Raw genomic sequence first — 14,180 nt, 5'->3', positions numbered from 1 at the left:
GGTTCTTAGTGGAACCATTAGTGTTACCAAGAACCCCTCAGAGGCAAATGGTTCCAGGTAGAACATTTTTATAAAGGTTCCACCTGGAACCCTTAGTGTCTTTATTGAGAAAAGGGGCTTTCAAGGGTTCTCTGGATCAAAATGGTCCAGAGAACCCTTAAAAAACCCTTTCTTCGGGAAATAGTTTTTCAGAAGCTAATGGTTCCAGGTAACCTTTATAAAAAGGTTACCTGGAACCATTAGTGTCCTTATTGAGAAAGGGGTTTTTAAAGGGTTCTCTGGATCAAAATGGTTCTTACTGGAACCATTAGTGTTACCAAGAACCCTTGAAAAACCATTTCCCGAAGAAAGGGTTTTTCAGAAGCAAATGGTTCCAGGTAGAACATTTTTATAAAGGTTCCACCTGGAACCCTTAGTGTCTTTATTGAGAAAAGGGGTTTTAAAGGGTTCTCTGGATCTAAATGGTTCTTACTGGAACCATTAGTGTTACCAAGAACCCTTGAAAACCCCTTTTTCAGAAGCAAATGGTTCCAGGTAGAACATCAGCCCTTGTAGAAGAACCCTTTTGGAACCCTTATTTCTTAGAGTGCACTACAGCTTTAAAGTAAAAGATGAAAATATCCATCAATAAACTCACTGAATCATCAAATCATGATTTCACTGCTGTGGCCAAAGCAAATCAGATGAATAATCATCAGAAACATTCCTCCCTACCTTCTCCAGTTCCCTCAGACTGGCGGTGAAGTTGCTGGCCTCAGACCGCCGCAGGGCGCACAGCATGGGGGGCGGAGCTTGTCTGGTGGGGGGTCGAGCGTCAGCCACGGTCGATGACGATGTCGAGTGAGGAAGAGCCCGGAGGAAGGCGTCTGAACGAGATCAGAGGGAAGAGACGAGGTCTGACACGTGCTCGGCCGTCAGGTCGTACCGGCCACATTCAAACACTTTAGCACTTTAACGCCGCGTCTTACCGTTGAGGCTGAGACTGTGCTGCATGGTGGAGTGGAAGGGAGGAGGAGGAGGAGGGAGAGGCAGGGGGAGGGACTGCAGGGACGCACCCATAACTAGGAAGGGCCCAGGCTGGGGCCCCGCTATGTCATCTGGAGGAAGGACAACAAGGAAAGGAGAAGAGATTGAGGAAGGACGGTAAAGGAAAAGAGGGTGAGGAGGAAGCAAGGGAATGAAAAGAAGGGGAAGAAGCCTCCAGTTCTCCTCCAGTGGACGAGGAACTGTTCCCCCAGGATCTTCTAATGAACTAAGATACACCTGAAGAGGGACAAGGAGGCTCCAGGAGGACGCAGGAGTGAGGAGGCAGGAGGGAGGACGCAGGAGGGAGGATGCAGGAATGAGGACGCAGGAGTGAGGACGCAGGAGCGAGGACGCAGGGGTGAGGACGCAGGAGTGAGGACATAAGAGTGAGGACGCAGGAATGAGGACGAAGGAGCGAGGACGCAGGAGGGAGGACGCAGGAGCGAGGACACAGGAGTGAGGACACAGGAGTGAGGACATAAGAGTGAGGACGCAGGAGCGAGGACACAGGGGGGGGGACGCAGGAGTGAGAACGCAGGAGTGAGGACTCAGGAGTGAGGACGTAGGAGCGAGGACGCAGGAGCGAGGACATAAGATTGAGGACGCAGGAGTGAGGACGTAGGAGCGAGGACGCATGAGTGAAGACGCAGGAGCGAGGACGCAGGAGCGTGGACATAAGAGTGGGGACGCAGGAGTGAGGACATAACAGCAAGGACATAAGAGTGAGAACATAAGGGTGAGGACGCAGGAGCGAGGACGCAGGAGAATGTGTGTGTGTGTGTGTGTTTGTACTTGCCGCATACTGAGGACCAGTGAGGGGTTTTTAACCAACAAAGTGAGGACATTTTGTCCCATCCTCACTTTGTTTTCATCGAAATCACTTCCTTAGGTTGTAAACATGCTTTACTCTGTTTTTTAACAGATTTCCTCAATTTGGTACAAAAACCTGGTTCCACCTGCAGACATGTTATGGTACTGCACCCAGTAGTTCGTGTAGTTGTTAGTAGTTGTGTTGATTTATGAAGTGGAAATGCTGGTCCTCAGTATGCGGCAAGTACAAGAATATGTGTGTGTGTGTACCATGTGGTCACACACTGCGATAAAAAACACCCACAATAAATTAATGGTCGTGTATTTCCATTATTGAGATTTTGAATGATTAATTTAATTTAATTGAGACATATTTCTGTTTCTATTGTAATGTTAATAACATTTATTTTTTGTGTTTTTGTAACATTACATTTTTTTATATTTTTGTAAGATCAGAAAGGATTTAGTTAGTTTTGTTAGTTCTCTGTATTTGTCTTTAAAGCCAGATTAAGGCAGATTTTAACCGTTTACATTCAAAAAACCTCTCCATTATCGCACATTTCGACAACGCTCCTCACAGTGTTGTCATTATTGTGGACAGGCTAATGTTGACAGGAAGTGTTGTGTCAAAGCAGGAAGGTGAAAAACTGTACCTAACAGGCTGAGACTTCGTCGTGGAGGAGGAGGAGGCGTGGGAGGGTGTGGCGTGTTCGCCCCTCGCCGTGAAATATCCACATCCATCAGAGAAACAGTCTCACCTGCAGAGACACACAACAAGACCACGGATATACGAGGGAGAGAGGGAAGAGAAGGAAAAGTGAAAGAAGGAAGTGGAACGAAGCAGAAGAAGGAAAAGAAGAAGTGAAAGAGGCTGTGGTTTGTCTGTGTATCAGTGTTTTTGCCTCCTGTTGCTGCAGAGTGCCATTAAAGCTGCACCACGCAGGATGTTTATGGAAAATTACACCCAGCTAATCAGCCTAAATCACTGCAATAAAAAAAACAACACACCAACACAAAGAGAAGAAAAATCCCATCCTCACTAATTGAGACGCTGCAGATTCACCAAAGTGAAATTCTGCAGGGAAACGAAAGGAAATGAAAGGCTCTGGTGTGAGGAGTCCTCTGTCTCTGCTCTGTGGAACATCACAGGCTGATGACGGGAGGGTAAACACGAGCATGAAGGACTTCTAATAAGTGCTTCAGCCTGTGATGACAACAACAACAACAACAACAACAACAACAACAACATGAACTATCGCCTGGTGCAGCTTTAATGTGTCCGCCTCGTTGGTGTTCGCCTTCATTCAACAGAAAGATCAGAAACACACTGACACTGTGAGGGAGGTCTGAGCTGTGTCTCTTTATTTATTCATTTATCTACTCATGTATCTACTTATTTACTTATTTATTTACTTATCTTATTATTTCAGTCACTTATTTTCTTGTTTTTACCAGTTGACTTACAGACCACATTACTCTTCTCACTGTAAACACAGACCTCTTGTGCCTCATAGATAGATATATTATATATGTATACGTATATTTATATAATGATACAGTTATAGTTGTATAGTTGTATATTATACAGTTAAAGTTAAACATTTATAGTTGTATAGTAGTTGTATAGTTATATGGCTATACAGTTAATGTTATAGTTGTATAGTTACATAATTATACAGTTATATATTTATATAGTCATACAGTTATAGTTGTATAGTTACATAATTATACATTTATAATTAAAAATGTATAAAGTCATACAGTTATATAGTTACAGTTGTACAGTTATAGTTGGTTGTATAGTTATATAGTTATAGTTACATAGTTAAAGTTGTATATATATATATATATATATATGGTTATACAGTTATAATTATATATTTATACAGTTATACAGGTATAGTTAGATATTTATATAGTTATACATGCATAGTTATATAGTTATATTATTGTATAGTTTTGTAGTAGTTATAGTGATACAGTTATATAGTGGCTTTCTTGCTGTGAGAAATCAACATGCATGTTTTCTTTCTCTCAGCAGTTGGTTGTGTTTTAAATGATAGAGATCAATGTTTCCCTCAGTGGTGACTTACAGGTGTGTAACACAGGTGTGTAACACAGGTGTGTAACACAGGTGTATTACAGCAGACTGGGGTCACTTTGACCTCTGTCTGTCTGTGTGAAGCAACATCAACACCTTCAGTCCACACAGTCATTGAAGCTGCTTTTACTTTGCGTGACAGAAGAACGATAAATAGTGAACATTTGTGTTTGAAACAACCTCAGCTCGTTCAGACGCAGGAAACAGAGAGAGATTTCCCTTTGCTTTGTTTTCCCCGATCATATCATAGACAATAAACTAATGTGAATAAATGAGTGAATAAAGAGACTGAGGTGAGACTGTGTCAGAGAGACAGATCCAGCAGCTTCTTACCAGTGAAAGCAGAGAGGGAGGCAGAGAGGGAGGCAGGGGAGAAGGCACTGTGGGCCCTGGTCAGTCTGGGCTGGATGTGGCTGCAGGAGAGACATGAAGAAGAAAAACTACAGAGGTTCACATCATCAGCTTTATATGCTTCTTTCTTTTGTTGTTGTTGTTGTGTTTTTGCAGCTTTCTCTAACTCTTTCAGCTCTGACAGTCTGTGTGTTTTTTTAACACATTTCTTCAGTGTGTTGATGCTGTGAATGATGACACACAGGCTGTAAGAGCTCTGACAAACATCTGCATCTAGAAACACACAGTTCACGTCTCAAGAATTAGCTCTGGCTGGACCATGGGAAGAATCCGATCCTACTTTTTAATTTCATATATACATACGTACATATCACCGTATATATCAAATCAAGCAAACGTAATATAGCTTAAACATAACAAATATTTATATTTAGAGATATATGTGGGTATGAAGCTGCACACAGGTTGTTTCTCTGCACTCAGTGATATTTGTGACAACACACTGTAAATACAATCTTTCACTGCTTCATTATCTTTCATTTCAGATAGTACCTAGTTTATTTATTTATTGAATTGAACAATTGACTATAAATATGGTAAAATTAAAAAAAACACAAATAATTAGGCTTAAATTTAAAGAATTTACATTTTTTTTAAATAGAATTTTGTCAATTCCATGTATTTTAATTATTATTATTATTCACAATGATATAGTTAATGCAGCCAACTGTAGGTCAACTTCTCTGAAACACAACACCAAGTGAACAGCTAGCAGCAGTGTTATGCTAACATGAGTTACATACAGGAGCTTTAACTATCTCTTCCTTCTAACAACGCGTCTGATACCAAATCAAGTAGAGCCGAGTCGTGCTACAACTGTAGAATGGGAAAGTGACAATAAAGCACATATATAATGTGTTACAATCAATGCTAATGATCAGCTACTGTGTGTGTGTGTCTCAGTATAGCAGTGTTTTGTTGTTAGCGTCTGTGGAGACACAGAGTGACGCGGCGTTAGCGTCACAGCTTTGCTAGTAAAGCAAGATGGCGGTCAACTGTACATGGAAAATATGTTACAGTCAATGCTTATGATCAGCTACTGTGTGTGTGTGTGTGTGTCAGTATAGCAGTGTTTTGTTGTTAGCATCTGTGGAGACACAGAGTGACACGGCGTTAGCATCACAGCTTTGCTAGTAAAGCAAGATGGCGGCCAACTGTAGGTCAACTGTATATGGAAAATATGTTACAGTCAATGCTAATGATCAGCTGCTGTGTGTGTGTGTGTGTCAGTATAGCAGTGTTTTGTTGTTAGCGTCTGTGGAGACACAGAGTGACGCATCGTTAGCATCACAGCTTTGCTCGTAAAGCAAGATGTAGGTCAACTTCTCTGAAGCCTGACACCAAGTGAACAGCTAGCAGTGTTATGCTAATATGAGTTACATACTGGAGCTTTAACTATCTCTTCCTTCTAAAAACGCGTCTGATAACAAATCAAGTAGAGCTGAGTCGTGCTACAACTGTAGAATGGAAAAGTGCCAATAACGCACATATATAATGTGTTAGAGTCAATGCTAATGATCAGCTACTGTGTGTGTGTCTCAGTATAGCTAGAGCTGAAACGATTATCAATCGATTCATCGATTATTAATCGATTACTAAATTAATCTTCAACTATTTTGATAATCCATTAATCGGTTAGAAGCTTTTTTTCATGATTAAAACCAGATTTCTGATTGTTCAAGCTTCTTAAATGTGAATATTTTCTTTGTTTCTTTGCTCCACATAAACAACGAAATCATTAAAACTGAATTATTTTGGTTTGTGGACAAAAACAAAGACTTTCGAGAACATCGTCATTACCAGGTTTGACAAACACCGATCAACGTTTTTTAACATTTCCTGACGTTTAATGGACCAAACGATTAATCGATTAATCGAGAAAATAATCGACAGATTAATCAATTACGAAAATAATCGTTAGTTGCAGCTCTAAGTATAGCAGTGTTTTGTTGTTAGCGTCTGTGGCGACACAGAGTGACGCGGCGTTAGCATCGCAGCTTTGCTAGTAAAGCAAGATGGCGGCCAACTGTAGGTCAACTTCTCTGAAACATGACACCAAGTTAACAGCTAGCAGCAGTGTTATGCTAACATAAGTTACATACTGGAGATTTCAACAATCTCTTCCTTCTAAAATGTTTGTTTATGCGAGGATTTTGGCCTTAAATACAAACCCAGTGTTGGTCAGTGTCGGACAGCGGAGGACTCACCTGTCCGTGTCCTGCTCCGCTCCAGCAGCGCTCGCCATGTCCACCAGGCTCCCGGCAGAAGACACAGAGTAGGTGACCGAGGGCCTCTTGTCCAGCAGGTGATTGGAGCCGCTGCAGCTTTTAGTCCGAAACAGTTTGCTCAGGCGGATCTTTAGCGAGCCCTTTTTGGACTTCCCCGGAACTTTCAGGGTCTTTTCCGCAGCCGCACCGGCGCGGCCCGTGGGAGTCCGCGGCGCGCTGGCGCACCGCTCCGGCCGCCGCCTCGGCGTCGAAGCCTGGCTCAGGTTCGGACTCATGGTCCACGGCGAGTTCTGAATCGGTGTGGCCGAAAGCTGCGCGACCACAGCCGCGTCCCCAGAGCTCACCTGCGGCGGCCGGCTGGCGGAGCCCCCGTGCACGCTGCACACCTGCGCCGCCTGGGTCGCCTGGGTCGCGGCAGGGGCCATCCCCTCCACCTGCCTCCTCAGCTCCGCCTGGAAGCTGCTAATGGAGAAAGTCCCGGACATTTTCTCCACTATCTCCCGCTTCCTGTTGAGTAAAAACTGGCGGCGTCCGCTCTCGTCGTCCCCCTCGTCCCCGGGACACTCGTCCATGCCCAGGCCGTCCACATCCCCGCTGCCCAGCCCCTCCAGCACCAGCAGAGCATCGCTGGTCTCCGCGGGGTCACCCCCGGGTTCCACCCCGCCTCCCCCGGGCCCGTGTGCGCCCTGACACGAACACTGCGGGAGCTCCCCGGCTTTGAGCAGCATCTTGGGCACCGCGCCGACCCCGAGCTCCCCGAACCGCCGGGCCAGCTCGAACACGGCTCCCTCTCTGTCCCTGGTGGCGCAGCCCCATTTCGAGGTTTCAATGACGGTGAGAGGGTTGCTTCTCTCCGACAACAAGGGCCACTCGGGCGGGGTGGCGATGAGTCGATGCCGGCGGCACAGATCCGCAGCTCCGTGCATCTCAGCGGACGCAGAGAGCGGCGGATGTGCTCCCCATGTCCGCTCCAGCAGGTTCTGCTGCTGATGATGATGCTGCTGATGCTGCTGCTGCTGCTGATGCTGATGATGCTGCTGCTGCTGATGCTGATGCTGCTGAGCCTCTGCAGGACTCAGGATGTTGTTATTGACAGCCGGGCCCGGGCTCTGCTCCAAACCCACAGCATCCCTGGGCTGATTCCGACGCTCTAATTCTAAAATCCCGTCCTCGTTGCGCATTATATTGGAGAAGACGAGCAGCTGAGGCCGGAGGCCGGGACTGGCAGCAAAGTCAAAGCCCTGGGCCTCCATGGGGCTCTGCGGCGGAGGAGGCGCGGACAGCGGGGCTCGGCTCTCCGTCACCCCGGTGTCAGGTGCAGCCGTGCCCTCCCCGCTCGGCTGCGCTTTGTTCAGGCGGCCGCCGGGATGCTCGACGACCGCGGTCGGATCTCGGCTGATGTCCAAAGCCGCCTTGACGCCGCTGTGAGCCAGCACCTCCTTACCCAGCCCTGGCACCACTCCTCCCGGCGGCAGATTCCCGTTCTCTGCGTCCAAGCGGTCATCCTCGGCCGCGGAAACCAGGCGCATCAAGACGAAATCGGGCGACATTTCTTGCGCGTTGTTCATAATTATTCCTCAGGATCGCGAAATGGGGATGATAGTGCGACCTGCTGCGCTCCTCACATCGCTAACCGCGGATGCATCTTCCCTGTGATAAAGAAAGGGCCGAGCAGCAGCAGCTCCTGCCTCCCATAAACAGGCTGTGAGCGAAAATGCCAAATAAAAAATAAATAAAAATAACGGTAAGTCAGGCGCTGGTTTTCATCCTCCTGCTCTACGTCAGGGGCGCATCCATCCGTCAGGGCTCAGGGGCAATGGATGCAGTTGGCTCCCAGCAGCAGGCGGACCCCCCGGGTCAGACATGCGGTCTGAACTGAGCAGAATAAGAGAGAGAGAGAGAGAGAGACACAGAGAGAGAGTAAAGCGAGAGAGAGAGAGAGAGAGAGAGAGTCTCCGGTCAGTGACCACAGTCTGTGTTCCCATCAGCCACCCCGGCCCCACCCGCTCCTCCTCCGCTCAGCCCATAATAATAACACCAGGAGCTCCATCATCAGCGCCGATGATGACAAGTACAGCGTCAATGAGTGTGAAGCTGTTTTATATCACACATGAACAGATGCTGCTGCTGCTTAACGTCTTTACTCCATCATCACTGGTCCTGTGTATATGTATGCATATATATGTATATATATATATATATGCATACATATACCCTATATATGTATGTATATATATATATATATATATATACATATATATATATATATATATGTATATATATATGTATATATATATATACCTATATATATGTATACATATATATAGGTATATATAAATACATACATATATACATACATATATATAAATACATACATACACATATGTATATGTATATATATATATACACACACATATATATACATATATATATATATATATATGTTATTATTCATGAGAAACCTTCAGATTTATCATCATCAAACTCCACATCTGTTTTTAAACACAGCTTTAGTCCTTTTTCAAAATAAAATAAATAAAATGCGAGTGGAAAAAGTGCCACATACAGACATCTGTAACAACATGGCTAATAATAATAAGAAGCCTATAATATAAACATATAATACCATTTATACACATACATATATATGTATATATATATATATACATATATATGTATAAATACACACATATATATATACGTATATATACACATACATATACACACACATATATATAAATACATATATATATATATGTTATTATTCATGAGCAACCTTCAGATTTATCATCATCAAACTCCACATCTGCTTTTGCACACAGTTTAAGTCCTTTTTCAAAATAAAATAAATTAAAATGCGAGTGGAAAAAGTGCCACATACAGACATCTGTAACAACATGGCTAATAATAATAAGAAGCCTATAATATAAACATATAATATAATTTTATAAAATGCTTCAGAGATAAAACAGTGACAAAATATACAGTTCTACACAGAATAAAGATTAAATATATTTAAAGGTGCCATATGTAAGAATGTGGCCAAAAACAGTTACTACACTCAAATTCAAAATACCGAGGTCTTTTAGTTTTGGATTTCTGACGTAACTGGCAACCCGTGGTCGCTCGGCAGCTGAGACTCTACTGACTGCAATGACTGGTAGACGGCGGTAGGTGGCGCCACATGACGCCAAACCATGATTTCAAAACATAAACATGATTTGCAGTCTGCAAAATATTTTTTTTCATTGTTGTTGGTGAGTTCAGTTTGTTACATGAACATTATTCCTAAATCTCTGTGACATATTAGGAGGATTTTATGATTTATTACATAATGCACCTTTAAATACACCTTCCAACCAGTGAGTGTCAAATATACTATATAAAGTATGTGTGACAAGTTTCCACCTTAATCCATTAAGATTTATTGAATATATAATATATTATATATAATATCTATAACAGGGCCACATGGTGGTCTGGTGATGAGCACGATTGCCTCACTGCAGTAGGTCACTGTTAGAATCCCAGTTCAAGTGAGGGCCTTTCTCTCTGTGTTTGTATTAACATGATAGTATAGTGTTCATATATCATGTTATAAGACAAAAGAGTTTGGTATAAAAACACAGTTTTGGAGAATATGTTTGGAGAGATAACGGATTAATTAACCCAACCTAGCATTTGTTGAAGTTCTGCTTCATGCTCCAGATTCTGCTGTTAATGAGCTCCGTGGGTGAAACAGAAACACGGAGGAGGATTTTTAAAATGCACGGGGATGTGAACGCAGACGAGGGAAATATGAGTCTGAGTGAGCATCGTTTCTTATTGATTCAGCTGGAGCGTCATGGAAGTCTCTGCAAATCAGCTGCATCCAAAATGTCTGTGTTATGACCTCAAGTATATGACATAAAACACACTTTTCATGTTGTGACCTGACATATCACATAAACCTGAAAGACTGACATCTAACATCAGGAATACATCAAAAATGGAATTAAATATAACAGATATCAAGCCTGAAAAATCCAAATAAAATGCTTGTAATCACATTCATTCACTGAAATGTGATAATAAAGAGAACTGGGATTTTAATGTAAGCAAAAAGTTTGTCATTGCCACAAAGGCCCAGCCCTACGGTGGCCCTGAGGGTTTTTAATATACATATATATGTTATCAATTGTATGCAAATGTGTATTTCTGCAAATATTGTGTGCAAATGCTTGAAAATAATTGTGAAAAATTTAAAAATATTATTTACCTGCAAAAAAAAAAATACAGTTTGTCCTTTGTCTTTAAATGTATTTAAAATAATATTAATAATAATAATAAAAATAGTGTAAATATGACTCACCTGACTGATCTTTGTGTCCACATGTTCTCATCAGGTCAGGACGCTCAAACTGTTCACAACAAAGGAAAATAAAGATTATACAAAACAGAATTACAGTTCAAATCAAAGAGTGTTAAAATAAATAGTTAATAGGCAACAAGACTAAAGTGTACAAACGTATCAGACACAGAAACAAAACACCAGCTCAAAAAAACATATTATAAAATGTAGGATAACTCTGTGTGGAATGAATGAATGAATGAATGATGGGACAGGGAATTGCTGCCATTTCTTTATTATAAGATAGAAACACTAACCTGCAGTATGATATGTGACCGGCAGAGGGCAGTGCAGGACACTCAATGGTGATGGCTGCAGATGAAGAGAGCAGAGTGGATTAGAGGCCATTAAACCTAGTGTGTGTGTGTGTGTGTGTGTGTGTGTGTGTGTGTGTGTGTGTGTGTGTGTGTGTGTGTGTGTGTGTGTGTGTGTGTGTGTGTGTGTGTGTGTGTGTTCTTGTACTTGCAGCATACTGAGGACCAGTGAGGGTTTTAAACCAACAAAGTGAGGTCATTTTTACAGAGTGAGGACATTTTGGCCGGTCCTCACTTTGTTTTCATTGAAATCACTTCCTTAGGTTGCTATAACATGCTATACTCAATTTGTCAAAATGTTTAATTTTGGACGACTTTTTCTCAAATTTTGGACCATAATTTTTTTTTCAAATTTTGGACCATATTTTTTTTTCAAATTTTGGACCAAATTTTTTTTTTCAAATTTTGGACCAAATTTCCTTTTTCAAGTTTTGGACCAAATTTCTTTTTTAAATTTTTGGACCAAATTTTTTTTTTTAAATTTTGGACCAAAAATTTAGGGTCATTTTTTTTTCTTCAAATTTTGGGTCAATATTTTTTTTCAAATTTTGGGTCAAATTTTTGTTTTACATTTTGGGTCAAAAATTTTTTTTTAATTTTGGAAGACATAGTATAGTATGACGTTTTTGTCAAATTGTGGACCATAATTTTTTTTCAAATTTTGGACCATATTTTTTTTTCAAATTTTGGACCAATTTTTTTTTTTCAAATTTTGGACCAAATTTCCTTTTTCAAGTTTTGGACCAAATTTCTTTTTTCAATTTTTTGACCAAATTTTTTTTTCAAATTTTGGACCAAAAATTTTGGGTCATTTTTTTTTCTTCAAATTTTGGGTCAATATTTTTTTTCAAATTTTTGTTTCACATTTTGGGTCAAATTTTTTTTTTTAATTTTGGAAGACATAGTATAGTATGACGTTTTTGTCAAATTTTGGACCAACATTTTTTTGTCAAATTCTTTTTTACATTTTGGTCTACATAGTATAGTATGACGTTTTTGTAAAATGTTGGACCAAAATTTTTAAAAATAAATTAAAATCGAAAAAGTTTTCCAGCCCCTTTTGCTCTGGGGATCCACCTGCAGACATTTTATGGTACTGCAACCAGTAGTTCTTTGTAGATGTCATTCATGAAGTAGATATTTGTAATTGTGTTGATTTATAAAGTGGAAATGCTGGTCCTCAGTATGCAGCAAGTACAAGAATGTGTGTGTGTGTGTGTGTGTGTGTGTTGTCGTCCTTATGGGGACAAAGATCAGTTCCACATATAAGATACATACATGGTGTATGGTTATAGAATGAAGTGAGGGTTAGGTTAAGGTTAGGTTAAGGTTAGGGTTTGGCATTTATTTGTGATGGTTAAGGTTAGGAAGAGGCTAATGTCTATGATGTGTCCTCACTATGAATGCTGTGCAAGCGTGTGCGTGTGTGTGTGTGTGTGTGTGTGTAAGTGTGTGTAATCAAACTAACACTGTGAGCAGCATTGATGTGATGCACATCAGAGGTCAGAGGTCAGAGGCGTCAGTATTGATGTTACAGCGGCCATTTTGTATTTTACAAATGCATTTTATAGCGGCAAAACACACTGATAACATGATGACATGATGACATGTGAGTTATTATTATTCATGTGATCATTTCCACCTGTGATCTCCATGTTGGCCTTTTGTCACAACTGCTGTTTGGACATGTTTTATGATCAACTGGTGACTGTTCATCACCAGAGGTGGATACAGACCATAATAGTTTGACAATCATGTATAAAGCTCATGCAACAGTTTGAAAATTTGAAGCCATATTTTTACTATTTTCAGTTTGTCACGTAAGTTTTGCTAAATCTTACTTGACGAGTTAAGTCACTTATTTTGTGCAGAACGTTATGAAACGTCTTTGAGAAACACGCTGCGTCAGCTTTATTTTACTGAAACTTATTATAATCTTCTTTTTCTGCTGCTTTTGACATTTTCTCTGTGTTTGTGTTTGCTACACACACTCACTGTCAACAAAAACACAATAACATCAGTTAAATAAATATCATCATATATATGAACATTGACTGAGTCACATGACTCTGTCACAGACTCAGGTGATGATCAGCTCTGGCTCTGATTGGCAGATGATGATGATGATGACACGTGGCTTAATGCAGTTGTTTTTGCTACTTCTGCTACTTTATTGTGTGTGTGTGTGTGTGTGTGTGTGTGTGTGTGTGTGTGTGTGTGTGTGTGTGTGTGTGTGCGTGTGCGTGTGCGTGTGCGTGTGTGTGTGATGCTCAGAAACCTGTTGCCATGGTCACCAGAACAAGGATTCTTCCCTGCATCATCATCATCATCATCATCATCACTCCTCCCAGTGAACACACATCATTTCTTTCTTTTTGTTCTTCACACGTCTAATGCAGTCACACACACACATGCGCACACACACACACACACACGCACACACACACACACACACGCACACAGCCTACAACCTTAACCAGTTTATGACTAACCCTTACTTAACCCTCAAATCCTAGCCCTAAACTTAACCAGTTCTGGTCCTATGGACTATGACGACTGGTCCTCACAAGGTCAGTGTTTATGACAGAAGACACACACACACACACACACACACCTCCCTCCTCTCCATCCACTCTCCCTGTGACAGAGGGGTTAATCCATCCATCCATTCATCAGGAAGAGACTTGATGGACGTCCAAATGCAGCAGAGCTTAACCCACATCTAACACACACACACACACGCGCGTGCGCACACACACACACACACATTCTTGTACTTGCCGCATACTGAGGACCAGCATTTTCCACTTTATAAATCAACACAATTACAAATATCTACTTCATGAATGACGTCTATATAGAACTACTGGGTGCAGTACCATAAAATGTCTGCAGGTGGA

General features: G+C 41.6%; 1 protein-coding gene across 1 annotated transcript in view; it reads right to left on the bottom strand.

Moving 5' to 3' along the window:
- The window catches only part of socs7 (suppressor of cytokine signaling 7), a gene marked incomplete at both ends in the record, with an annotated part of 12,152 nt that extends 4,008 nt beyond the window's left edge, over positions 1 to 8,144 (bottom strand). The window contains 6 exons of the mRNA XM_083909675.1: positions 715 to 866; positions 969 to 1,097; positions 2,490 to 2,594; positions 4,271 to 4,350; positions 6,556 to 7,559; positions 7,641 to 8,144. Coding sequence (XP_083765801.1) covers positions 715 to 866; positions 969 to 1,097; positions 2,490 to 2,594; positions 4,271 to 4,350; positions 6,556 to 7,559; positions 7,641 to 8,144 — 1,974 coding nt within the window. The remainder of the gene's footprint in view (positions 1 to 714; positions 867 to 968; positions 1,098 to 2,489; positions 2,595 to 4,270; positions 4,351 to 6,555; positions 7,560 to 7,640) is intronic.
- Between the last annotated feature and the right edge of the window lie 6,036 nt (positions 8,145 to 14,180).

The sequence above is a fragment of the Microchirus variegatus genome (assembly GCF_963457635.1).
Source record: "Microchirus variegatus genome assembly, chromosome: 23".
NCBI lineage: Eukaryota > Metazoa > Chordata > Actinopteri > Pleuronectiformes > Soleidae > Microchirus > Microchirus variegatus.
Note: the sequence above shows the minus strand (reverse complement) of the source record. Positions and strands in the feature narration are given on the sequence as shown.